Source organism: Hemitrygon akajei, chromosome 11 (assembly GCF_048418815.1).
Source record: "Hemitrygon akajei chromosome 11, sHemAka1.3, whole genome shotgun sequence".
NCBI lineage: Eukaryota > Metazoa > Chordata > Chondrichthyes > Myliobatiformes > Dasyatidae > Hemitrygon > Hemitrygon akajei.
The window spans coordinates 42,658,440-42,684,178 of NC_133134.1; the positions used below are offsets into that span (position 1 = coordinate 42,658,440).

Genomic DNA, 25,739 nt, shown 5'->3' on the forward strand with positions numbered 1-25,739 from the left:
GTCAAAGCTAATATAAAAGCAAAAGAGAGGGCATACAACAAAGCAAAAATTAGCGGGAAGACAGAGGAGTGGGCCTATAGAGAACAACTAAAAGAATCATTCGGAGGGAAAGATGAAATACGAAAGCAAGCTAGCAAACAATATCAAAAGTTTTTCAAGTATGTAAAAAATAAAAGAGATAAGAGTGGATATAGGAACACCAGAAAATGAGGCCAGAGAAATAATAATGGGGGACAAAGAGATGGCAGATGAACTTCACTGTGGAAGACACTAGCAGTGTGTCAGTTGTTGCAGGGTGTGAGGAAAGAGAAGTGCAGTTACTATTACAAGGGAGGAGGTGCTCAAAAAGCAGAAAAATGTAAGGATATACAAGTCACCCAGACCAGATGAACTGCCCTAGGGTTCTGAAAGAGGTGGCAGTAGAAATTGTGAAGGTATTAGTAAAGATCTTTCAAAAATCATTGGACTCTGGCATGGTGTCAGAGAATTAGAAAACTGCAAATGTCACACCACTCTTTAAAAAAGGAAGGCAGCAGAAAGGAAATTATAGACCAATTAGCCTGACCTCTGTGGTTGGGAAGATGTTGGAGTCAATTGTTAAGGATGAGGTTATGGAGTACTAGGTGACACAGGACAAGATAGAACAAGGTCAGCATGCTTTCGTTAAGGGAAAATCCTGCCTGACAAATCTGTTAGAATTCTTTGAGGAGATTACGTGTAGGATAGATAAAGGGGATGCAGTGGATGTTGAATATTTGGACTTTCAGAAGGCCTTTGGCAAAGTGCCACATACGACGCTGCTTACAAATTTAAGAACCAATTTATTACAGGTGTTATGTGTCAACATTTATTTTACTGCATCATTTTAAGCACCTGGACAGGTGGATGACGTCAATATAACAAGATGGGGACAGGTTTCTGGGACATTCAGCGGAGAAGGAACAGCAGACTGCGAGGTACCAGCAGGACAGCGAGCTGGGTGGAGATAGTTGAAGAGTTCGTTGCAGTAGTGGATGAATCTAATCATTCTCCATGTCCAGAGGATTGTGATAATTAGCAGCACACAGTGCATATTGGATATATGACTGTCACTTTACATGATCCATACTTGGATTTCTGGAATATTCCTGTGGAGACCACTTTTTGTTAACCCATACATGGATTCAGGCGTGTTAGGTGGCTACCACTTGTGTTAAGGAATATTCATTCTATGACTGTCACCTTGTAATATCCCTAGGTGGATTTTAGAACACTACTCAATGTCTGGAATCTGCTGTGACTGCTATCTTGTTTTTCAAGCGTGGATACTCTGGAATTTCCGTGATCACCGCCTCGCGTCATCTTAGCGTGGATTTACAGGTTTCTTTCCCTCACCTGTTTCCCGTGGATTTCTGGAATCATCTGGATTGCCATTTCTGGGACTGTGTTTGAGTAAGGTTTGAGAAGAACTGTTCCCAAACCTGACACCGTTTGTGAGCTACAAAATGCATAGCACTGTTAATTTTTGTTTAGGGGAGTAATTTGTTTAATTGTCTGTATTTTGGGTAGATACTGAATATAGTTGTTTAACATTAAAACTGAGTCCATGGTCTATTGCTGCTGGCACATTAACACAGGAAGTTAACTGGCATGGTTAGAGCATTAACTGATTGGTAGGAGGCAGCGAGTGGGAATAAAAGGATCCTTCTCTGGTTGGCTGCCAGTGAGTAGTGGTGGTCTGCAGGGGTCAGTGTTGGGACTGCTTCTTTTTATGCCGTATATCAATGATTTTGATGATGGAATATATGGCTTTGTTGCCAAGTTTGCAGATGATACAAAGATTGGTGGAGGGGTAGGTAGTGTTGAGGAAACAGACAGTTTGCAGAAGGACTTAGACAGATTAGGAGAATGGGCAAGAGAGTTGTAAATGAAATACAATGTTGTAAAATGCATACAGTAGTCATGTACTTGGTAGTAGAAATAAATGTGCAGACTATTTTCTAAACAGGGAGAAAAATCCAAAAATCTGAGATGCAAAGGGACTTGTGAGTCTTTGTGCAGAACAACCTAAAAGTTAAAGGTAGAGTCGGTAATGAGGAAGGCAAATGTAATGTTAGCATTCATTTCAATAGGTTGAGAATACAAGAGCAGGGATGTGATGCTGAGGCTCTATAAGGCACTGGTGAGACTTCACCTTGAGTATTGTGAACAGTTTTGGGCTCCTCATCTAAGAAAAGCATTAGAGTGTGTTCAGAGGAGGTTCACAAGGATGATTCTGGGAATGAAAGGGTTATCATACGAGGAACATTTGGTAGCTCTGGGTCTGTACTCACTGGAATTCAGAAGGATACGGGGGGATTTCATTGAAACCTTCCAAATGTTGAAAGGCTTACATAGAGTAGATGTGGAAAGGATGTTTCCCAAGGTGGGAGAGTCTAGGACAAGAGGACACAGTCTCAAGGCAGAGGGGCATCCATTTAAATCAGAGAGTTGAATGTACTTAAGGCAGAGCTTGATAGGTTCTTGATTGGACATGGTAACAAAGATTACGGGGAGAGGTTGAGAGGAGGGCTAAGGTGGAGAAAAAAGGATTAGCCATGATTGAATGGCAGAGTGGACTCGATGGGCCAAATGGCCTAATTCTGCATCTATGTCTTATGGTCTTATAGTATTATGGAATGTATGTTGCTGGTCCAGTCAAACACATTTTGCATCCCCTTTGGAAAATAATGACTGGCAATGCACTATACTGGTTTCCACTCATTTATTGTGGATATCAAAGTGGACCATCGTCCCAGCTTAAGCTTCAAGAAAAGTATTTTTTTTAACCAAGCAAACATACTATTAAGGAAAACGGAAGCCTAGATTGAGAAAGCTAGAACAGACACAGTTGAATAAGAAACCATTTTTACTAATGACAATATCAAAGAGAGCCATTCATCCAGCCCACAGAAGAGCAATCCTTCCTTTTTTCCCTTCAACTTACTTTCTTTCACATGGTCATCAATTCTTTTCTAATATTTTTGTAACACTATACTAACGGGTAATTTCTGGTAATTAATTAACATAGTGGTAAACCTTTGGGGTGTCGGAGGAGACCACAGCATGCCACCTCAAAGAGAATATGCAGAGAACCTCACATGGACAAAACTCAAGGTCAGGATCAAACTCATGTTGCAGGAGCCCTGAGACACCAGTAATGACAGCTGCATAAAGCTGCCACTCTACAGTATTATTACTCCCTACTTAGATAACTAGTTCTGCAGGATAAGGATCACTGAATCATTTAAGTATTTCACTTTGTTCATGGAACGTGGACATCACAAATAAGCCCTTATTTAGTGCCTCTGCCTTTTTACCTGAGGTGCTGCTAGGTGGCAGTGGCCAAAGAATTGCAACAGCCTGACCCAATGGTACAGGAGGAATGAGGTATTATTTACTGGTTAGAATGGTCCACAGCTGTGAAAGGAATTTTAAAAGAGATGTTGCTTCTATGACACAGCCAATTCAGTCCTTTTGGGGAAGAAAATAGGAGGTGCTGAACTGTATTTGAATTTTTGCAATGCATTCTTTAGATTCTATACCACAGCGTAAGCATTTCTGATCAAAATAGGTTGCTCTGTTTGGGAGAGGTTGGGGTAACTGCAGTTGTATACACCCAGGTAAGTGCATGGTGTCAGGGCAAATACATATGGAATATGTAAATTAATGTGAAAATATATGAAGCTATCCACCTGGCCTAACAACATATATAAAAGGAGTCTTAAATGATGAGAATGAAAAATGATGGTGTTCAGACTCATGGAAAATAAACACGCAGGTGGAACAAGTGAATAGGAAGGAAAATGATATGCTGGCCTTTACTGCAAAGCCACTGTAGTGTAAAATAAAGACATCTTATTGAAATGATATAGAACCCTGTAAGTGGAATATTGTGTATCGATCTGGTCTCCCAATCCAGGCTTACACTTCTGACAAAAATTCATTGAAAATTCATCAACTGATTCCCAAGATGGTAATTATTCTCTCAGAGAATTGAGAGGAATGGACTTATATTTTCTATAAATATAGAAAATGCTGGAAATACTCAGTGATGTTTCATCAAAAATAGTAATTTCAACAGCAATAATTTCTGATGCAGGTTCATTAATCTGAAGCCCTATATCTCTCCTCAGATGGAGTCTGGCTGTTTTAAATTCTTGCATTTTCTGTTATTATTTCAGTTTTTCAGCATCTCCTATTCTTTGTTTTTCTTTAGAATCTAGACTAAAATTCTTAAAGGATTTAACAGATGCTAGAAAAATATTTCACAAGGCTGTGATGTATGGAACTCACAATTATGGTCTCAAAATAAGGAACTATTCTTTCAGAACTGAGATGAGAAGAAATTAATAAATTTTTGGAACTTTCAATCACAGACGGTGTGGAGACTTACGACATATTCAATCACAAACAAGAGAAAATCTGCAGATGCTGGAAATCCAAGTAACACACACAAAATGCTGGAGGAACTCAGCAGGCCAGGCAGCATCTATGGAAAAGTGTACAGTCAACGTCTCAGGCCGAATTGTTTTTTGGATATTAAAAGAAGCAAAGGAAATTGTGTGAGTAGAGGAAAGCTGTTCCAAGGTTAGAAATCAATTATATTTACTGAAATTCAGAGTAGGTGAGGGTGAAGGAAATAATCTACTCCCATTTCTTGTGATCTTATACCAAAGAAGCAGCATCTCAGTGTGTGATCAAAATTATGGTGGTTGTAATTTTCTGGAGACACTTTGCACCCCACCATAGTCTATAGTGAAGATAAAGCATTGTAGGCATTTTAGTTAGATATAACCAACAACTAAATATATTAAGTCATTAATAATTTACCAATTCAAATTACAAATGTTATATTTATATATTAAGATGCACCTTTAATATACCTTGAAGTAGATGGGCTGAATCTTTCTTCCTTTTCAGGATCTTTAGTCTGTACTAGTGGATTTTCAATTACAACTACAAGAAAATATCACCATTTAAAAAAGCCTGTAGACACTGAATCTAAAATAAAAACATGAAATCCAAAAAACACTCAACAGATTAGGTAACACCTTTGGAATTAAAAAGAGACTCTGTGTTTCAGGCCCTCTACCCTTCATCAGAATTGTCTTCTTATCTCAGTCCTACAATGTTTACTACCTACGCTACTGAATATTTACAGGATTTTCTATTTTTATTATATAGAAATAAAACATGGATTTTATTAGTAAATACATAGTTACAATATCTTTTAAGACTAATGCCCTTCCCTTGGACAACATCGGTGGTGTGGAGAGGGGAGACTTGCAGCTTGGGCAACTGCCAGTCTTCAATAAAAAAAATCCTTGCCCAGGCTTGCACCCTGAAAACTTTCCAAGGTGCAAATCCATGGTCTATCAAGACTAATGGAGTCCTACACACATCTTTTAAGAATCAGTGACATTTTAAGGTCACATATTTAAGAAGGAGGTCCCAAAGAACATTAAAAAGAATTACTGCTAGTCATCCTGGGATGTTTGAATATATCCATACGGAGATTTGTGCTTCCTAATATGCTGTGGATTTTTTAACCTTTGCATTCATGTGTCTTTTATACCTGATAGATTCTGTGGCCGGAAGTTAGCCTGAATGATAGACACAGTGAAGGATTCCACAGCAGCTTCTAGTCAGATAACCTTATATACAACTCTGGGACTCTGTCACTGGGGTGGTGGGGGGAGGGGGTGGGAACCAAGTGAGGGGTGGATAGGTCTAAGAAATACAAACCTAGCAGGGAGAAAAGAGAACCAATCAGAAAAATATTTCTTAATCTACAAGTAGTACTATAAAACTATTTCACCTCAGAAAATTGTCTAGCCACTATTCACCAGTGACCAAATTCTCCCACTACATGGTTGATTCTGCACACAATCCTCTCTCTATTTGATTCCATTTATCACTTACTAGCCTCTATCTCTCCCTTGGTATTACTAAAACAAGGGAAACGTTCCTGTTCACTTCCAGTCCTAATGCAGAGTTTTGATCTGAAACATTGCCATGTATGTTTTGCCTTCAGATGCTGCTTGATCTGCAGAGCTCTTTCAGCATTGTTCTTTTTTGCTTAGACTCCAGCACATTCTGTCTCTTTTGCCTTCATGTTAAATTACAGGTTGCTTATTAAGATACTTAATTTATCAAATTGCTTACTAAATTGTTTGCCCATGTCTTATCTTGCATTCTTTAAACCCAGAGTGGGTAGATTGGATCATAGTCCAAATTTTTTAAATGGCGACTTCAAACTTACTACATCTTACCCATTTGAGGGCTAATATTCAGCCCAAGGAGTAAGTTGTGTTAAGACATTTGAAATGTCAAAAGAGGGATAAAATAACTGAACAAATAAAATGTTTCTCTCATTCTCTCCTCTCTCTTTTCTCCAGTCTTCACCTGCCCCCTCTACCATTACTTCTTCAGTCTCCCTTCTTTTTCTTTTCCTTTCTATTCTGGCATTCATCTGCCTCTCCTCTTCGTTAACACACTTTACCCTTTCCCCTCTCTAAACAAGCTCCTCTTTCTTTCTGCCCCACTTCTTCCTGCATTCTCTGCGCCTTCGCCCTCTCTATCCATCCTACTCCTTATGTCCAACTCCCCATTATTCTGCATATTTCAAAAATATTGTTTCTGTATCAAATCTGCAATTCAGAATTCTGCTATAATCATGCAAATAATCACAATTAATTTTATTGGTCTCTTAATAAATTATGTAATAATATCCGTATCTTCATATTATAAGACCTAGTTATAATATGAAGAAGATGTAGATATCACAGCATTCTATGTTGTAGCATTATAATGGTCATTATGAACATAGCAACTGATAAAATATATACTTTCCGATTGGTGTGAGTTCTGTGTTTTCCATCAAATATTTTATCTCATGATTTTTTCAATATTGTTACATTTGTCTTTGATGTTGAATTTACTTAAACTTAAAATATCCTTTGAGTATGTTGGTTTCAAGAAGAGTTGACAGATTAAGTTGGCAAAAGTTACAATATTTGATTATGAGAGTACCTTAAAGAAATAATTTATGAAAGAGCCAACAGGCACATGGATTATCGATAAGTAGCAAGTACATTAGATACAAAATGTTTTAAATGTTTCTGTTTATCAATAATTAAGCTAATTAAACATACCACAATCCCCAATTCTGAAACTGTTTGATAGACTTCTCACATATTCTTCTCTCCCCCAAGAAACTACATTGACGAAATTATTTGGAGCATCTCGTATTGTGAAAGTGAAAGTGTATCTTTCTGTTCCAATGTCTAAAAAAAAAACCCAAAAAAAAGTCAAATTGTATTTCTTTGTGGTTTAAGATAAATATTTGTAATATAGGTAGTCCCTGAGTTAAAACGTCCTACTTACGGACAACTCGTACTTACGAACTGAGGAAGAACGCCCTCTGCCATTTTAAGTCAGATCACGATGCCGTCCGCCATTTTAAGTCAGATCGTTACGCTGTCCGCCATTTTAAGTCGTTGCCGTTGACATTGTGTTGAGTGTTTAACTTTGTATTTGGCTTAAATTTTTCTTAGTAAGATTCACCCTGACCCGGCCCTCCCCCCCCCAACCCCGTTCCGGTCGGCTGGTGGCGTAGTGAGATCAGTGCCGGGCTCCAGAACGGAGGTTTCTGAGTTTGATCCAGTGACAGACCGCTCCCGTGCTGGGTTGATGTCGATCCAGTGACTCCCGTACCATCCGTGCTGGGTTGATGTCGAGCTCGCAACTTGACCTCGTAAAAAGAAACAGTGTCACCTCCAGTTTAAATTCCCACGTGGAATATTGTGGATGATTCCCACTTGTCCCATTTAGCCTGTCTCAGTGCAGTGGTCCTTAGGACCCAACAGACCTCAGGAGCCAGCGGAGTTCGGGACCCGCTGCCCGCAGTATTTCTGTTCCTTTGACGGGAAGCAATCGCGATTGAAAATAAAGTGGAAATAATAAAGCGTTTGGAAAGAGATGAAATGCCATCGGTCATTGGAAAAGCGTTAGGCTACAGTCGGTCAACGATCAGAAGAATTTTAAAGGATAACGGATAAAGTGAGAATAATGGAGCATATGAAAGGCCCTGCCCCAATGAAAGCTACAATTATTACTAAGCAATGCAGTGGTTTAATTATTGGAATACATATGTTTCTTAAGTGTTTTATATGCATAGAAAGGTAAACTATATACTATATACTGAGCCAAACGTTTGACTAACTGACGCTAAATAATACGGGATGTACCTGTTCCGATTTACGTACAAATCCGACTTAAAGACGGACTCAGGAACGGAACTCATATGTAACCCGGGGACTGCCTGTACTACAAGTTATCAATAAAAAACAATGTATTTCTAAGGCATAAAACTTCAAAAGTTCAATGTCATGTCAGGCTTGGAATTCAGTGAAATGAGGACTGAGTGGAATGAAGCTGAGATCTTGGTTGAGAGCCCATCATTCAGTTCAGAGAGGGATCATTCAAAATGTAAATTATGCTTGAATTCAGTTGTTGAAGTTTGACATCTGAGAAGATGAAATAAAGTCTTTTGTTAAAACACCAAATGTGGTAAAACATACGTGTGTGTGTGTGTGTGTGTGAGGGAGAGAGAGGGAGAGGGGGGAGGGAGAGGGGGGGGAGGGAGAGGGGGGGAGGGAATGTGTGTACTGATTCATGGCATTACATATGGATCTCAGAAAACACCAACAATGACCATTTGAGAAACATTAAATATCCTGACGGTACTTATAAACATGCATAAGATGATAGCAGTGCTCTTTCAACACACACAAAATGCTGAAGGAACTCAGCAAATCTGGTAGCATCTAAGGAGGGGAATAGCCATTGAAGTTTCAAGTTGAGACTCTTCATCAGGGTTCTGGCCCAAAATGTCAACTGCTTATTCCCCTCCATTGAGTTCCTCCTGCATTTTGTGTACCTTACTCAAGATGTCCAGTATCTGCAGAATCTCTTGTGTTTTTGCAGTGCTCCTTTCATACATTATTGCAATGTCATTCTAGATCAGGGGTCCTGATCTAAATGGTCCTGCAAGCCCAGCTTTGCTAGTCAGGGCATGTTATACACATAGAGAATTCCAGAATACCCAAATATAATTGCTTTATGGAGAGCTATCACAGGGAAGAAGAGAACCTCATAAGAGGTTAAAGGACTGTGTGAAAGCCAGCTTGAGCATGCTGACATTGCACCTAAGCAGCTCGAGCGAGTGCTCAAGACCAGGCTGATGGCGTGCCCTGGTCAATGAGCCTCCAACAACTTGAAGAATAATCACTGTGCAGATCTGGTCGCTGCTCAAGAAAGGAGAAAAATGGCCATATCAGTTGCTGCAACAGTGGCCGGACAGTTTATCTGCCCTCACTGTCAAAGCTCATGCCTTTCTGGAATCAGACTGTACAGCCACCTCAGAACGCACAACTGATGAGATGCACAGGCAAACATCATCGTCGGAAACAACAGACAATCAACACTGAATTATCTTAATATCCAGTGTTTGAATGGAAATACCATGAAATTGTTTTTAACAAAATGAGATACAATACAAACTATTTCATAAGAACACAAGTAGTAATATAAATACTCAACTCTTTCGGTCAGGAAATCCTTTCGCATCAATTTTTCCAATCACTACTCCAGCTACACTCTGAAATACACAAAAATAACCAGAATGAACCAAGAATCTGATACCAACATCAACAAAATAACTAGTAGCAGGAATATTAGGTTTACTGGCACAAACGTACAATTTGCCATCTGCATATATTTGGCCATTTCAATGCCATACCATGAATGGATGACTGATCATACCATTTGATTCAAATTTTACTCTAATTCCTGAATGGACGGAAGCTAAACAACATCAAGGCCATTCTCTAATTTCCTCCGTTTTTCTTTGCTAGCTATCCAACTACGCATTTTTCTCCCTACCTCTTTCAATCACCCGCATTGCCTAACTTCCTCTCCAATTTTCATATAATTTTATATTGGTTAACTTTAATAGTTGGTACATCTAAACCCCTGGTCAATGCAGTTGTCTAAATTTAGTATTGATTCTCTTCAAAGAAAGAAAAGACAGCATTCTCTGTATTCCCATTTAGAAATAACCTTTAACAAATGAAAGTTAATGCCAGCAGACTTAATGAGGAGACACAGTACATTTTTCCTTGACTAACCATGTGAAGTAACAACATCCCATAATCTAACTTTAATCAGTTGAGATGAAGGGCCTTGATCCAAAATGGCAACTATTCATTTCCCTCCATAGGTGCTGAATTCTTCCAGCATCTTGTTTGTTGCTCTAGGTTCCAACTTCTGCAGTCTCTTGTGTCTCATCTTTATAATCTTTTTAGTCATGTATCATACTCCACAAATAACTGTCTCAGACTTCATGGTGTAAAAGTGCACCATGAAAATGCTTTCATTGTTGCAAAATTAGTGTCATAATCTCAAAAACATTGTGGATAAGTTTCACTTTGGGAGAAGATTGTAAATTATGTGGATCCAACAACCATCCTGTCTAATTTTCTGTTTCAGTTAAATCAATGTGCCTTTTTGTCCACTAGAAATTCCTGCATCTGTTTAGGATAGTATTTTGTTAATCTACTCTGGAGTAATTATGCTGCCTTCCAGTAGAAATAAGTAGGAAAGCCAGATTCAAAATAGTGTAAACAGAGGACTGCAATATTCAAAAATCTCCATACCTAATTTCCCTAAAAAAGAGATGATAGATTCCTTTTTGCAGTACGCCAAGACTGTAGCTCATGTTTCTCTTCATGTTGACACTAAAGTACAAATGCTTATCGAGACATTCTATATGGATAACGGGAGGTTAGGGAAACCAGGTGACATTACAGACTGAAAATGTTGCAATTTGGAGCAAAACCCAACTGCTGGATGAACTGAGTCAGGCATCATCCTTGAGGGCGATTGGATGGTGGACATTCAGGTCAAGACCCTATACTGGATATCTGTCTGTCCCTACAGATGCTGCATAACACACTGAAATCCTCCAGTAGTTTGTGTTTTCCTCAGGAAAGACAGTCAGACAGTATAAAATCATGGAGAAAGTTATATTTCATTTCTTCCATTATTAAATGATCAGCCCTAGATGTCTAAGCCATAAATGAAAGCGATTTAAAGCAATGAAGTTCTATAACTCACTCAGTACTAGAGGAAGATTTAAACAAAAATAAATTTTGATTATTTTATAAAGGGGATAACAAAATATTAATATTTGCATAAGAAACAAATCATTTCGAGCAAGTGTTTAATATTTGGCTTCTAAATAATTTTCTGAATAAAATAGACTTTTGAAATTGGTCAATACTGTTGTATAATTATCACCTACAGGGCGTGCTGAATTTGGATGAAGATCAGAGATGGGCACCAAGCTCTGGCCAAAGGATCCAAAAGCCATTGTCTTCTTTGTCTGAAATTTTAAAATAAAGGAACTCAGATTTTATGTAATTTTAGAATACTCATAAGTCATGCAAAATTGCTTTTGGGATCACAAAGGTAAAAAGGATGCTGCAGATTCCTTTCACTCATTGCACAAATAAAAATTTGCGCATCCTAACCCAAAGAAACACATCTGTTTTCCAGCTAATGTATCTAATTGGAAACAGAAAATACTCTGCACATTTGAAGGATGTTGAGTGTCACTACTAAAGCAGCTGTTGGCATTGGGCTTGCCTGACAATACCTCACCTAAAGGTTGTAAATGCCATACACATTATATCAACATGCCCAGAGAGTGACCTAGCTGTCACTATACAGTAACTGATATCACTCTATTAAATACAATTGCTCACAGCAGCACAGTGCAATTGTTAAATAATGTGACTGATGCCATAGCTGTCATGCTATTTTTCAATGATTGATTATTGCCTTTGCTGTGAAGTTGATTCTTATCTCGTGATCCTACTCCCCTGTTTAGTCTGCTCTTAGACCACTTCTCATTGCAACTTGTGAGAGGCAGACTCTAAAGAGATGCCAAGAAAAATTAGCAAAGTTGGAGGGTGAAATGAAACATCTGCTCTGCTTTGATCATTGTCTGGATACTTTTATGGGTAGAATTGAAAACAACAAAAATAGGTCAAAAACCATTAGTCAGAAGTGATTGATCACACCAAGTTATTGTAAACTGTCTGAAATGCTGTGCTATACTGCTGAGATTTCATTAGTTATTCCCCAGTAAGCATCTTGAAATAATGGTGGCTTAAAATGAATCACATTTAATGTTGCATGAAGGATGTCTCATTACTAAATGAGTTTGGACTTAACTGTCTTGTAACATTAGCTGTGCACTCTCTTGATCCACTGTATGCCAACTTGAACAATACACTTTGATGTCCAGTATTTTCAGCTGCACTAAGTACAACCACTGTTGAAGCTAAATGGTGGGCTAACTGCTCAAGATCTCAACTACTGGTTACATCTACAGAGGAAAACAAACAAGGGAAAGCAAGTTTCTGCAAAATCAACTGTTAGTCATGGGCACTTCAGTAAGCAACATCATTTTAAGATATTTAACATATCTACAGTATAGATACACAAAATCATCAGACCCCAGATGGCAGACTTAGGATGTGAGTGCAGTTCACCTTTAAGAAAAGGCCTTAGATCCCTCACTCCCGACTATTCTGCTGGCGAATATACAACCTCTGGAGAAGAAAAATTAAAGGCCTCAGAGCAAGATTGCAGTACCAAATGGACATCAGGGACTGCTGTGTACTTTGCTTCATGGAAAGATGGCTCACCCCTGTCATTTTGGACACAGCGCTACAGCCTGAGGGTTTCAACATCCACCGCAAAAACAGAACCCAAGTCATTTAAAGGTAGAAGAGGCAGAGTATGCTTTATGATTAATTCATGGTGGTAGTTCTGTCTCAATCCTGCTCACATGACCTGGAGCATATAGTGCTCAAACATCATTCATTTTATCTACCAACAGTTTTCTCCTATTCGTGATAGTAGGGGACTCCATAGTGAGAGGTACAGAAAGGGGTTTCTGCAGCAACAGGCGGGATTTATGGATGGTGTGTTGCCTCCCTGGAGCCAGGATCCAGGACGTCACGAACCAACTGCAGGGCATCCTCAAGGGTGAGGGTGAACAGCCAGAAGTGGTAGTGCATGTCAGCACAAATGATGTCGGGAAGAGGAAAGAAATTCTGTAGCGTGACTTCAGAGAACATAGAAGAAGGCTGAAAAGCAGGGCCTCCAGGCTGGATACCTCCAGTTTGCTTCCAGTTCCTCGTGTTGGTGAGGGCAGGAACATGGAGATGTGGGATCTCAATGTATGGCTGAGGAGCTGGTGTGGTAAGCAGGGTTTTAGATTCTTAGACCACTGGGATCTGTTTTGGGGTAAGGATGAATTGTACAAAGGAGATGGGTTGCACCTTAACAGGTGAGGGACCAGCATTCTGGCAGGCAGGTTTGCCACTGCTACATGGGTGCGTTTAAACTAATAAGTGGGGGGGAGGAGATGAACTGGAAATATAGGGATGGAGTTAAAGGGAAAGAGAGAATAAGTTAAGAAAGACAACAGAATTGACGGGGCAGAAAGCTCAGGAAGGGATCGAAGAGTATGGCCAAGTGCAATAGGGATCGATGTGAGAAGCGAGGGGAGTAATGGATTAAAAGTATTATATATGAATGCACGAAGTATAAGAAATAAAGTGGATGAGCTTGAGGCTCTGTTGGAAATTGGCAAGTATGATGTTGTAGGAATAACAGAGACATGGCTACAAGAGGAACAGGGCTGGGAAATGAATATTCAAGGTTACATCCTATCGAAAGGACAGACAGGTGGGCAGAGGGGGTGGGGTGGCTCTGCTGGTGAGGAATGAAATTCAGTCCCTTGCGAGGGGTGACATAGAATCAGGAGATGTAAAGTCAGTGTGGATAGAACTGAGAAATATAAAGGGCAAAAAGACCCTAATGGAAGTTATCTACAGGCCCCCAAATAGTAGCCTGGATATAGGGTGCAAGTTGAATCAAGAGCTAAAATTAGCATGGGGGATTTCAACATGCAGGTAGACTGGGAGAATCAGGTTGATACTGGACCCCAAGAAAGGGAGTTTGTGGAGTGCCTCCGAGATGGATTCTTAGAGCAGCTTGTACTGGAGCCTACCAGGGAGAAGGCAATTCTGGATCTAGTGCTGTGTAATGAACCGGATTTGATAAGGGGACTCGAGGTAAAGGAGCCATTAAGAGGTAGTGACCATAATATGATAAGTTTTAATCTACAATTTGAGAGGGAGAAGGGAAAATCGGAAGTGTCAGTATTACAGTTCAACAAAGGGGACTATGGAGCCTTGAGGGAGGAACTAACCAAAGTTGACTGGAAGGATACCCTGGCAGGGATGACAGTGGAACAACAATGGCAGGTATTTCTGGGAATAATACAGAAGGTGCAGGATCAGTTCATTCCAAAGAGGAAGAAAGATTCTAAGGGGAGTAGGGGGCGACCATGGCTGACAAGGGAAGTCAAGGACAGTATAAAAATAAAAGAGAAGTATAACATAGCAAAGATGAGCAGGAAGCCAGAGGATTGGGAAACTTTTAAAGAGCAACAGAAAATAACTAAAAAGGCAAAACAGGGAGAAAAGATGAGGTATGAAGGTAAGCTAGAGAAGAATATAAAGGAAGATAGTAAAAGCTTCTTTAGGTATGTGAAGAGGAAAAAATTAGTTAAGACCAAAGCTGGGCCCTTGAAGGCAAAAACGGGTGAATTTATTATGGGGAACAAGGAAATGGCAGATGAATTGAACAGGTACTTTGGATCTGTCTTCACTAGGGAAGACACAGACAATCTCCCAGATGTAATAGTGGCCAGAGGACCTAGGGTAACGGAGGAACTGAAGGAAATTCACATTAGGCAGAAAATGGTGTTAGGTAGACTGATGGGACGGAAGGCTGATAAATCTCCAGGGCCTGATGGTCTGTATCCCAGGGAACTTAAGGAGCTGGCTCTAGAAATCGTGGGCACATTGGTAATCATCTTCCAATGTTCTATAGATTCAGGATCAGTTCCTGAGGATTGGAGGCTAGCTAATGTTATCCCACTTTTAAGAAAGGAGTGAGAAAGAAAACAGGGAATTATAGACCAGTTAGTCTGACATCAGTGGTGAGGAAGATGCTGGAGTCAATTATAGAAGATGAAATAGCAGCACATTTGGATAGCAGTAACAGGATCAGTCCAAGTCAGCATGGATTTACGAAGGGGAAATCATGCTTGACTAATCCTCTGGAATTCTTTGAGGATGTAACTATGAAAATGGGCAAGGGAGAGCCAGTTGATGTAGTGTACCTGGACTTTCAGAAAACCTTTGATAAGGTCCCACAGAGGAGATTAGTTGGCAAAATTAGAGCACATGATATTGGGGGTAGGGTACTAACATGGGTAGAAAATTGGTTGGCAGACAGGAAACAAAGAGTAGGGATTAACGGATCCTTTTCAGAATGACAGGCAGTGACTCCTGGGGTACCGCAAGGCTCGGTGCTGGGACCGCAGCTATTTACAATATACATTAATGATTTAGATGAAGGGATTAAAAGTAACATTAGTAAATTCGCAGATGACACAAAGCTGGATGGCAGTGTGAAATATGAGGAGGATCTTAGGAGAATGCAGGGTGACTTGGACAGGTTAGGTGAGTGGGCAGATGCAGTTTAATGTGGATAAATGTGAGGTTATTCACTTTGGTGGCAAGAACAGGAAGGCAAATTACTATCTGAATGGTGTCAAGTTAGGAAAAGGGGAAGTACAACGAGATCTAGGTGTCCTTGTTCATCAGTCACTGTAAGCATGCAGGTACAGCAGGCAGTGAAGAAAGCTAATGGCATGTTGGCCTTCGTAACAAGAGGAGTTGAGTATAGGAGCAAAGAGGTCCTTCTGCAGTTGTATAGGGCCCTGGTGAGTCCACACCTGGAGTACTGTGTTCAGTTTTGGTCTCCAAATTTGAGGAAGGACATTCTTGCTATAGAGGGAGTGCAGCATAGGTTCACGAGGTTGATTCTCGGGATGACTGGACTGTCACATGTTGAAAGATTGGAGCAACTGGGCTTGTATACACTGGAATTTAAAAGGATGAGAGGGGATCTGATTGAAACATATAAGATTATTAAGGGATTGGACATGCTAGAGGCAGGAAACTTGTTCCCGATGTTGGGAGAGTCCAGAACCAGAGGCCACAGTTTAAGAATAAGGGGTAGGCCATTTAGAACGGAGTTCAGGGAAAACTTTTTCACCCAGAGAGTTATGGATCTATGGAATGCTCTGCCTCAGAAGGCAGTGGAGGCCAATTCTCTGGATGTTTTCAAGAAAAAGTTAGATAGAGCTATTAAAGATAGCGGAATCAAGGGATACGTGGAGAAGGCAGGAACTGGGTACTGATTGTGGATGATCAGCCATGATCACATTGAATGGTGGTGCTGGCTCAAAGGGCCGAATGGCCTACTCCTGCACCTATTGTCTATTGTCTACTGTCATCCTGGTATCAGTGTACATTCCACCTCAAACCAACAAGAGGCAGCCACTGGAGGAGCAGAGCACCATGATCAGCAGTCATGAAACAGCACACCCTGATGCCTTCCTGATCAATGCAGAGAATTTCAACCAGGCCAGCTTGAAGAAGTCTTTGAGCAACTACTACCAACATATCACCTGTGAAACCTGAGGAGCCAACACACTTGACCACTGTTATACTACCAACAAAAACACTTACTGTGCCATCCCACAACAACATTGAAAAGTCCAATCACCTGACTGTACTTCTACTTCTGGCATACAGGCAGAGACTAAAGACTGCAGGACCAAGATGGTCATGAGAGATGGAGGAGCGCTTACAGAACTGCTTTCAGTCGGTGGACTGGCCAATATTCAGGGATTTACCTTCGGACCTGAATGAATATGCCACAGTTGTTACTAACTTCATCTAGACCCGTGTGGATGAGTGTGTGTCTTTGAGAACATACTGGACATATCTAAACCAAAAGCATTGGATGAACCAGAAGATTTGTAGCTGCTGAGGGCTAGATCTGTGGCATTCTAGACTGGTGATCCAGAATTATGCAAATAGTAGGGGTATGACCTATGGATGGCTATTTCAAGAGTACAAAAACAATTCGAATTGAAGTTAGAGACGGAATTGGATGGATGTCAGCTCTGGCAAGGTTTGCAGGCTGTTAACTCGTACAACGTGAAACCTAACATCATGAATGGCTGCGATGCTTTACTCCCAGATGAGCTCAACACCTTTTCTGCACGCTTTGAAAGGGAGAATAAAACTACACCTGTGCAAATCCCTGCAGCAATTGGTGACTCTGTCTTGGAGACCGACATCAGAAGATTTTCAAGAGGGTGTACCCTTGCAATGCGTCAGAGCCTGATGGTGTACTAGTAGAAATCTAAAAGTCTGTGCCAACCAATTGGGGCTGCAGTCTTCAAGGACATATTCAATCCTTCACTGTTGTAGTTGGAAATCTCCATCTGCTTCAAAAGGGTAGCCCAAGGAGAGCAGGGTGAGATGCATCAACAACCACCGCCTCAGTAAAGCAGCCAATGTAATCAATGACCCCACGCAACCCAGATATCCTCTCTTCTCCCCCTTCCATCAGACAGAAGATACAGAAGCCTGAAAGCACCTATCATCATGTTCAAGGACAGCTTCCGTTCCACTATTTTAAGACCATTGAACCATCTTGTACCATAAGATGGACCCTTGACCTCACAATCAATCTCACTGTGGCTTTGCACCTTATTGCCTGCACTGCATTTTCTCTGTAACTGTAACACTTTATTCTTCAATCCGTTATTTTTTCCCCTTGTACTATCTCAATGCAATGCTGGTGGCACAATGGCATCAGCACCAGACTCCAGGGTCTGAATCCAAGTCGGGCCACCCCCAAGCACGCTTTCCATTTGTGCCGGGTTGAGTGTCGAGCTAGCCACTCGGCCTCGTAAAAAAAACAAGGGTCGAGTCAGGAATGTTCATATTGTGACCTGGTTAATCTGAAAAGGAGACCAATCAATCCTGATACCACGCGCCAGACAAGAATGGCTGACTGTCTGGTGCAATACGCTAAAAAAAATGCAAAACAAAGTTACACACTGTACCTGGGTACATGTGGCAATAATTTATTAATTCATTTCCAGATTGTGAACTTAAACATCCTCCCAGTTCCACAATGTTCACTGTGTGGAGTTCTGCACTCCTATTTATGTCAGTAAAGACAAAAATGTGATATGAGATAATTAAGAACTTGTCTGTCCAAGTAAAGTAACATGCACCAGATAATGAGTTTGGTGTTTTAGAGCTTGAATTGCACCCAATCCATGAACGGTGGTGTGAGAAGAGGCAACTTACCACAAGTCTACAATTTAAGATTGAAAAATCAGCACTTCAAGGCAGTTTTTGGAGTTTGAACTATACTCAATCACTGAATGGGAGTGCAAAAAGAAGAGGTGACTTCACATGGATCCATGGTTGAAGATTAAAAAAGCAGTGCTTCATAGCAATTTTCTGAGTTTGAACTGCACCCAATCAGTGAAAGTCGCATGAGAAGAAGAGGCGACTTCACACAGGTATGCAATTGAAAATTCAAAAAGCAGAGCTTCACAGTAGCTTTCAGAGTTTGAACTATGTCCAGTCCGTGAATGGGATTCATTAGCAAAGGCGAATAAAAACAAGGCAGAGCAAGCAGAATGGCCATTGTTGGAGTGGGCCAGTGTTAGAGTGGGGAGGCTTTGGCTCTTCAGGCTTGGGTGAGTTAAGTATCTGGTAAGTTTCTTCTTCTTCTTTATTCCACGTCTGTTAAAACAGTTAGTGCAGTGAAGATGAGTACAGAGGCTGTGTTATGTTGTGTGAGAGGTAGGAATTCTGGGAGACTTCCAACCTCCAGGATAACCACATCTGCACCAAGTACATCGGCTTAATGTGTTAAAGAACTGGAGCTGCAGCTCGATGACCTTCGGTTCACACGGGAGACTGTATAGATAGGAGTTACATGGAGGCAGTCACCCCAAGGTTGCAGGAGGCAGGTATCTGGGTGGCTATCAGAGAAGAAAGGGAAAGGGACAGCCAGTACAGAGAATCCCTTTGGCCTCTTCTTTGTGGTGGCGTGTTGGGGAGGCAGCATTAAGAAGAGGGACGCCTCACGTCTTAATAAGCTGGTAAGGAAGGCGGGCTCTGTCGTGGGCAAAGTACTGGAGAGTATAACATCGGTAGCTGAGCGAAGGGCGCTGAGTAGGCTACGGTCAATTATGGAAAACCCTGAACATCCTCTACATAGCACCATCCAGAGACAGAGAAGCAGTTTCAGCGACAGGTTGCTATCGATGCAATGCTCCTCAGACAGGATGAAGAGGTCAATACTCCCCAATGCCATTAGGCTTTACAATTCAACCGCCAGGAGTAAGATATGTTAAAGTGCCGGGGTTGATTGTATTTAATGTATTTAAGTAAACTACTTAAGAACTTTTTAAAAGCTATTATTAATGCTTTTTGAGAGAGTGATTTAGATGCATATCATATTTTTACTGAGTTAAGTATTGTATGTAATTAGTTTTGCTACAACAAGTGTATGGGACATTGGAAAAAATGTTGAATTTCCCCATGGGGATGAATAAAGTATCTATCTATCTATCTATCTATCTATTCCCCTCAATTATAAGATATGGGTTGAGATACAAAACTGCAAGGGTAAAAAGACCCTGATAGAAATTTTATATATATATACTTTCATACAGTAGCAAAGATTGTTGTTGTTCCTTTCCATGCCTTGTGGCACATCAGGTGGTAACCTTGCTGTTTCTTGTCTGTTTGTTTTTATAAGGCTGAGTTGCTAGATTGATGCTTAACCCAGCATGGATGGAAAGCATGCAAAGGGCTGGCAGGATTTGAACCCAGGACCACTTGCTTTGAAGTCCAATGCGGATGCCACTGGCCCACAAAGTAGCAAAGATGTGGGCTACAAAATCAAACAGGAAATAGAAAATGCTTGACAAAAGAGCAATGTTATAATGGTCATGGGGGTTTCAATATGCAGGTAGATTGGGAAAATCAGGATGGCGCTGGATCAAAGAGCTTAAGGTAAAGGGACACTCAAGGGCCAATGATCATAGTAGGATAAAATTCACCCTACAATTTGAGATGGAGAAGTTGAAGTCAGATGTATCAGTAGTACAGTAAAGGGAATTACAGAGCATGAGAGAGGAGCTGGCCAAAGTTGATTGGAAGGGGACACAAGCAAGGATAATGGCTGAGCAGCAATGGCTGGAGTTTCTTGGAGCAAATCAGAAGGCGCAGAATAGATAGATTCCAAAGAAGTATTCTAAAGACAGGATGATGCAACCATGGCTGATAAGGCAAGTCAAAGGCAATGTAAAAGCCAAAGAGAAGGCATATAATAGAGCAAAAATTAGTGGGCAGTTAGAAGATTCAGAAGATTTTAAAAACCGATAATATTTAAGACACCAAAAGTTTCTTCAGATATATAAAGAGCAAAAGAGAAGTGAAAGTAGATATTGGACCACTGGAAAATGATGTTGGAGAGGAAATAATGGGGGACAAGGAAATGGCAGGTGAACAGAATAAGTACTTTGCATCGGTCTTTATTATGGAAGACACAAACAGCATGCTGGAAGTTTGTGAGCGTCAGGGAGCAGACATGAGTAAAATTGACATTACCAGATAGATGGTGCTTGAGAAACTGAAAGGTTTGAAGTTAGATAAATCACGTGTACCAGATGGTCTACACCCCAGGGTTCTAAAAGAGGTGGCTGAAGAGATTGTGGAGGCATTAGTAATAATCCTTCAAGATCAATAGATTCTGACATGGTTCTGGAGGACTGGAAAATTGCAAATGTCATTCCACTCTTCAAGAAAGGAGAGGTAAAAGAAAGGAAATAGGCTATTTAATCTTCTTATTCTGAATTCTCCCCTTCCTTTCCAGTCCTGATGAAGAGACTCTTTACTTTTTCCACAAATATTGTCTGGACTACTGAGTTCCTCCAGCATTTTGTGTATATTGCTTTGGATTTCTAGCATCTGCAGATTTTCTCGTGTTTGTTATAGGCCATTTAGTCTAACCTGAGTGGTTGGGAAGATGTTGGAATCCATTGTTAAGGATGTGGTTTCAGGGTACTTGGAGGCACATGATAAAATAGGCCATAAGGAAAATCTTGCCTGACAAATCTGTTGGAACTCTTTGACAAATTAGCAAGCCGAATAGACAACACAGAATCAGTAGATGTTGTGTACTTGGGTTTTCAGAAGGCTTTTGACAAGATGCCACACATGAGGCTGCTTAACAAGAGCTCATGGTATTACAGGAAAGATACTAGCATGGATAGAGCATTAGCTGATTGGCAGAAAACAAAGAGTTGGACTAAAGGGAGACTTTCCTAGTTGGCTGTCAGTAATTCATGGTGTTCTACAGGGTTCTTTTTGGGACAGCTTCATTTTACGTTATATGTTAACGATTTGGATGACATATAACTTATAACTTGGCTGTGGCCTAGTTTGAGGACGATACAAAGACAGGTGGAGGGGGAGGTAATGTTGAGGAAGCAGAGCGGCTGCAGAAGGACCGACAGATTAGGAGTGGGCAAAGAAGTAGCAGATTGAATACAGTATCAGTAAGTATATGGCCATGCAGCTTAGTAGATGAAATAAAAGCATAGATTATTTTATAAACAAGTAGAAAATTCAAAAATCTGAGATGTAAAGGGGCTTGGGGTCCTCATGCAGGATTCTGTAAAAGTTAATTTGCAGGTTGAGTCGTCAGTGGTGAGGAAGTTAAATACAATGTTAGCATTCATTTTGATAGGACTAGAATATAAAAAGCAAAGATAGTCCTTCCAGGTGAGGCGACACTTCACCTGTGAGTCGGCTGGTGTGGTATACTGCGTCCGGTGCTCCCGGTGGGGCCTTTTATATATTGGTGAGACCCGACGCAGACTGGGAGACTGTTTCACTGAACACCTACACTCGGTTCGCCAGAAAAAGCAGCATCTCCCAGTGGCCACACATTTTAATCCCACGTCCCATTCCCATTCTGATATGTCTATCCATGGCCTCCTCTATTGTCAAAATGAATCCAAACTCAGGTTGGAGGAACAACACCTTATATACCGGCTGGGTAGCCTCCAACCTGATGGCATGAACATTGACTTCTCTGACTTCCGTTAATACCCCTCCTCCCCTTCTTACCCCATCCCTGACATATTTAGTTGTTTGCCTGTTCTCCATCTCCCTCTGGTGCTTCTCCCCCCCCCCCCCCACTTTCTTTCTCCCGAGGGCTCCCGTCCCATGATCCTTTCCCTTCTCCAGCTCAGTATCACTTTCACCAATCACCTTTCCAGCTCTTAGCTTCATCCCACCCCTTCCGGTCTTCTATCATTTTGCATTTCCCCCTCCCCCCACTACTTTCAAATCTCTTACTATCTTTCCTTTCGGTTAGTCCTGACGAAGAGTCTCGGCCCGAAATGTCGACAGTGCTTCTCCTTATAGATGCTGCCTGCCCTGTGTGTTCCACCAGCATTTTGTGTATGTTGTTGAGTTCACTCAACCTATTCTTATTAGGCATGCTCCCCAATCCAGGCAACATCCTTGTAAATCTCCTCTGCATCCTTTCTATGGCTTCTACATCCTTCCTGCAGTGAGGCGACCAGAACTGAGCACAGTACTCCAAGTGGGGTCTGACCAGGGTCCTATACAGCTGCAACATTACCTCTCAGCTCCTAAATTCAATTCCAGGATTGATGAAGGCCAATACACCGTACGCCTTCTTAACCACAGAGTCAACCTGTGCAGCTGCTTTGAGTGCCCTATGGACTCAGACCCCAAGATCCCTCTGATCCTCCACACTGCCATGAGTCTTACCATTAATACTACAGGTAGTCCCTGAGTTACAAACGTCCAACTTACAGACAACTCGTACTTACGAACCGAGGAAGGAGAATGTCATCCGCCATTTTAAGTCAGATCACAAAGCCACCCGACATTTTAAGTTGGACCGCGACACTGTCCGCCATTTTAAGTCATTGCCGTTGACACTGTGTTGAGTGTGTAACTTTGTATTTGGCTTAAATTTTTCTTAGTAAGATTCACCCTTCTGGTCGGTTGGTGGCGCAGTGAGATCAGCGGCGGGCTCGAGAACGGAGGTTCCCGAGCTCAATCCAGTGAAGATTGCTCCCGTGCCGGGTTGATGTCGATCCAGTGACTCCCGTACCATCTGTGCCGGGTTGATGTCGATCCAGTGACTCCCGTACCATCTGTGCCGGGTTGATGTCGAGCTCGCAACTCAACCTCGTAAAAAAAACTGCCACCTCCACTTTAAATTCCCAGGCGGAATATTGTGCAAGATCAAATACCCAAACCCAGCACAGTCCCCACTTGTCCCATTTAACCTGTCTCAGTGCGGTGGACTTTAGGACCCGGGGAATGCAGTGCGGTGGTCCTTAGGACCCAGCGGACCTCAGGAGCCGGCAGAGGTCCGGACCCGCCGCCCGCAGTATTTCTGTTCCATTGACGGGAAGCGATCGCAATTGAAAATAAAGTGGAAATAATAAAGCATTTGGAAAGAGGTGAAACGCCATCGGTCATTGTAAAAGTGTTAGGCTACAGTCGGTCAACGATCGAACAATTTTAAAGGTTAAAGGATAAAGTGAGAATAATGGAGCATGCGAAAGGCCCTGCCCCAATGAAAGCTACAATTATTACTAAGTAATGCAATGGTTTAATTATTGGAATACATACGTTTCTTAAGTGTTTTATATTCATGGAAAGGTAAAATATATACTATATACTAGGACAAATGTTTGACTAACTGACGTTACATAATACCAGATGTACTTGTTCTGATTTGTGTACAAATCCGACTTAAAGACGGACTCAGGAACGGAACTCGTTCGTAACCCGGGGACTGCCTGTATATTATGCCATCATATTTGACCTACCAAAATGAACTACTTCACACTTATCTGGGTTGAACTCCATCTGCCACTTCTCAGCCCAGTTTTGCATCCTATCAATGTCCCACTGTAACCTCTGACAGTCCTCCACACTATCCACAACACCTCCAACCTTTGTGTCATCAGCAAACTTACTAACCCATCCCTCCACTTCCTCATCCAGGTAATTTATAAAAATCACTAAGAGTAAGGGTCCCAGAACAGATCCCTGAGGCACTCCACTGTTGACAGACCTCCATGCAGAATATGACATTCTTTGCCTTCTTTGGGCAAGCCAATTCTGGATCCACAAAGCAATGTCCCCTTGGATCCCACCCCTCCTTACTTTCTCAATAAGCCTTGCTGAAATCCATATACACTACATCTACTCTTCTTCCTTCATCAATGTGTTTAGTCACATCCTCAAAACATTCAATCAGGCTAGTAAGGCACGAAATGCCCTTTACAAAGCAATGCTGACCACTCCTAATCATATTATACCTCTCCAAATGTTCATAAATCCTGCCTCTCAGGATCTTCTCCATCAACTTACCAACCACTGAGGTAGGACTCACTGGTCTATAATTTCCTGGGCTATCTCTACTCCCTTTCTTGATTAAAGGAACAACATCCACAACCCTCCAATCCTCGGGAACCTCTCCCATCCCCATTAATGATGCCAAGATCATTGCCAGAGGCTCAGCAATCTCCTTCCTTGCCTCCCACAGTAGCCTGGGGTACATCTCATCTGGTCCCGGCGACTTATCCAAATTGATGCTTTCCAAAAGCTCCAGCACATCCTCTTTCTTAATATCTACATGGTCAAGCTTTTCACTACAATCACGAAGATCCTTTTCCATAGTGAATACTGAAGTAAAGTATTCATTAAGTACCTCTGCTATTTCTTCCGGTTCCATTCACACTTTCCCACTGCACTGTCACATTTGATAGGTCCTGTTCTCTCACGTCTTATCCCCTAGCTCTTCACATAAGTAGAATGCCTTGGGGTTTTCCTTAATTTGACCTGCCAAGGCCTTCTCATGCCCCTCCTGGCTCTCCTAATTTCCTTCTTAAGCTCCTTTCTATTAGCCTTATGATCTTCTAGATCTCTATCACCTAGCTCTCTGAACCTTTTGTAAGATTTTCTTTTCTTCTTGACTAGATTTATTACAGCCTTTGTACACCATGGTTCCTGTACCCTACCATAACTTCCCTGTCTCATATGCAGAACCCCACACAAATATCCCCTAAACACCTGCCACATTTCTTCTGTACTTTTCCCTGAGAACATCTGATTTCAATTTAAGCCTCCAATTTCCTGCCTGATAGCCTCATAATTCCCCTTACTCCAATTAAATGCTTTTCTAACTTGTCTGTTCCTATCTCTCTCCAATGCTATTGTAAAGGAGATAGAATTATGAACAGTCTCCAAAATGCTCTCCCACTGAGAGATCTGACCCTGACCAGGTTCATTTCCCAATACCAAATCAAGTACAGCCTCTCCTCTTGTAGGCTTATCTACATACTGTGTCAAGAAACCTTCCCGAACACACCTAACAAACTCCACCCCATCTAAACCCCTCGCTCTAGGGAGATGCCAATCGATACTTAGGAAATTAAAATCTCCCATCACGACAACTCTGTTATTATTACACCTTTCCAGGATGTTTCCCTATCTGCTCCTCGATTTCCCTGTTACTATTGGGCGGCCTATAAAAAACACCCAGTAAAGTTATTGATCTCT

The 25,739-nt window shown here is 41.3% G+C and overlaps 1 protein-coding gene across 1 annotated transcript in view; it reads right to left on the reverse strand.

Moving 5' to 3' along the window:
- The window catches only part of meiob (meiosis specific with OB-fold), a 60,477-nt gene that overhangs the window by 33,353 nt on the left and 1,385 nt on the right, over positions 1–25,739 (reverse strand). The window contains exons 2-5 of the mRNA XM_073060718.1: positions 11,387–11,467; positions 9,625–9,682; positions 7,176–7,307; positions 4,905–4,977 (exon numbers count right to left, since the gene is read on the reverse strand). Coding sequence (XP_072916819.1) covers positions 4,905–4,977; positions 7,176–7,307; positions 9,625–9,682; positions 11,387–11,455 — 332 coding nt within the window. The 5' untranslated portion in view covers positions 11,456–11,467. The remainder of the gene's footprint in view (positions 1–4,904; positions 4,978–7,175; positions 7,308–9,624; positions 9,683–11,386; positions 11,468–25,739) is intronic.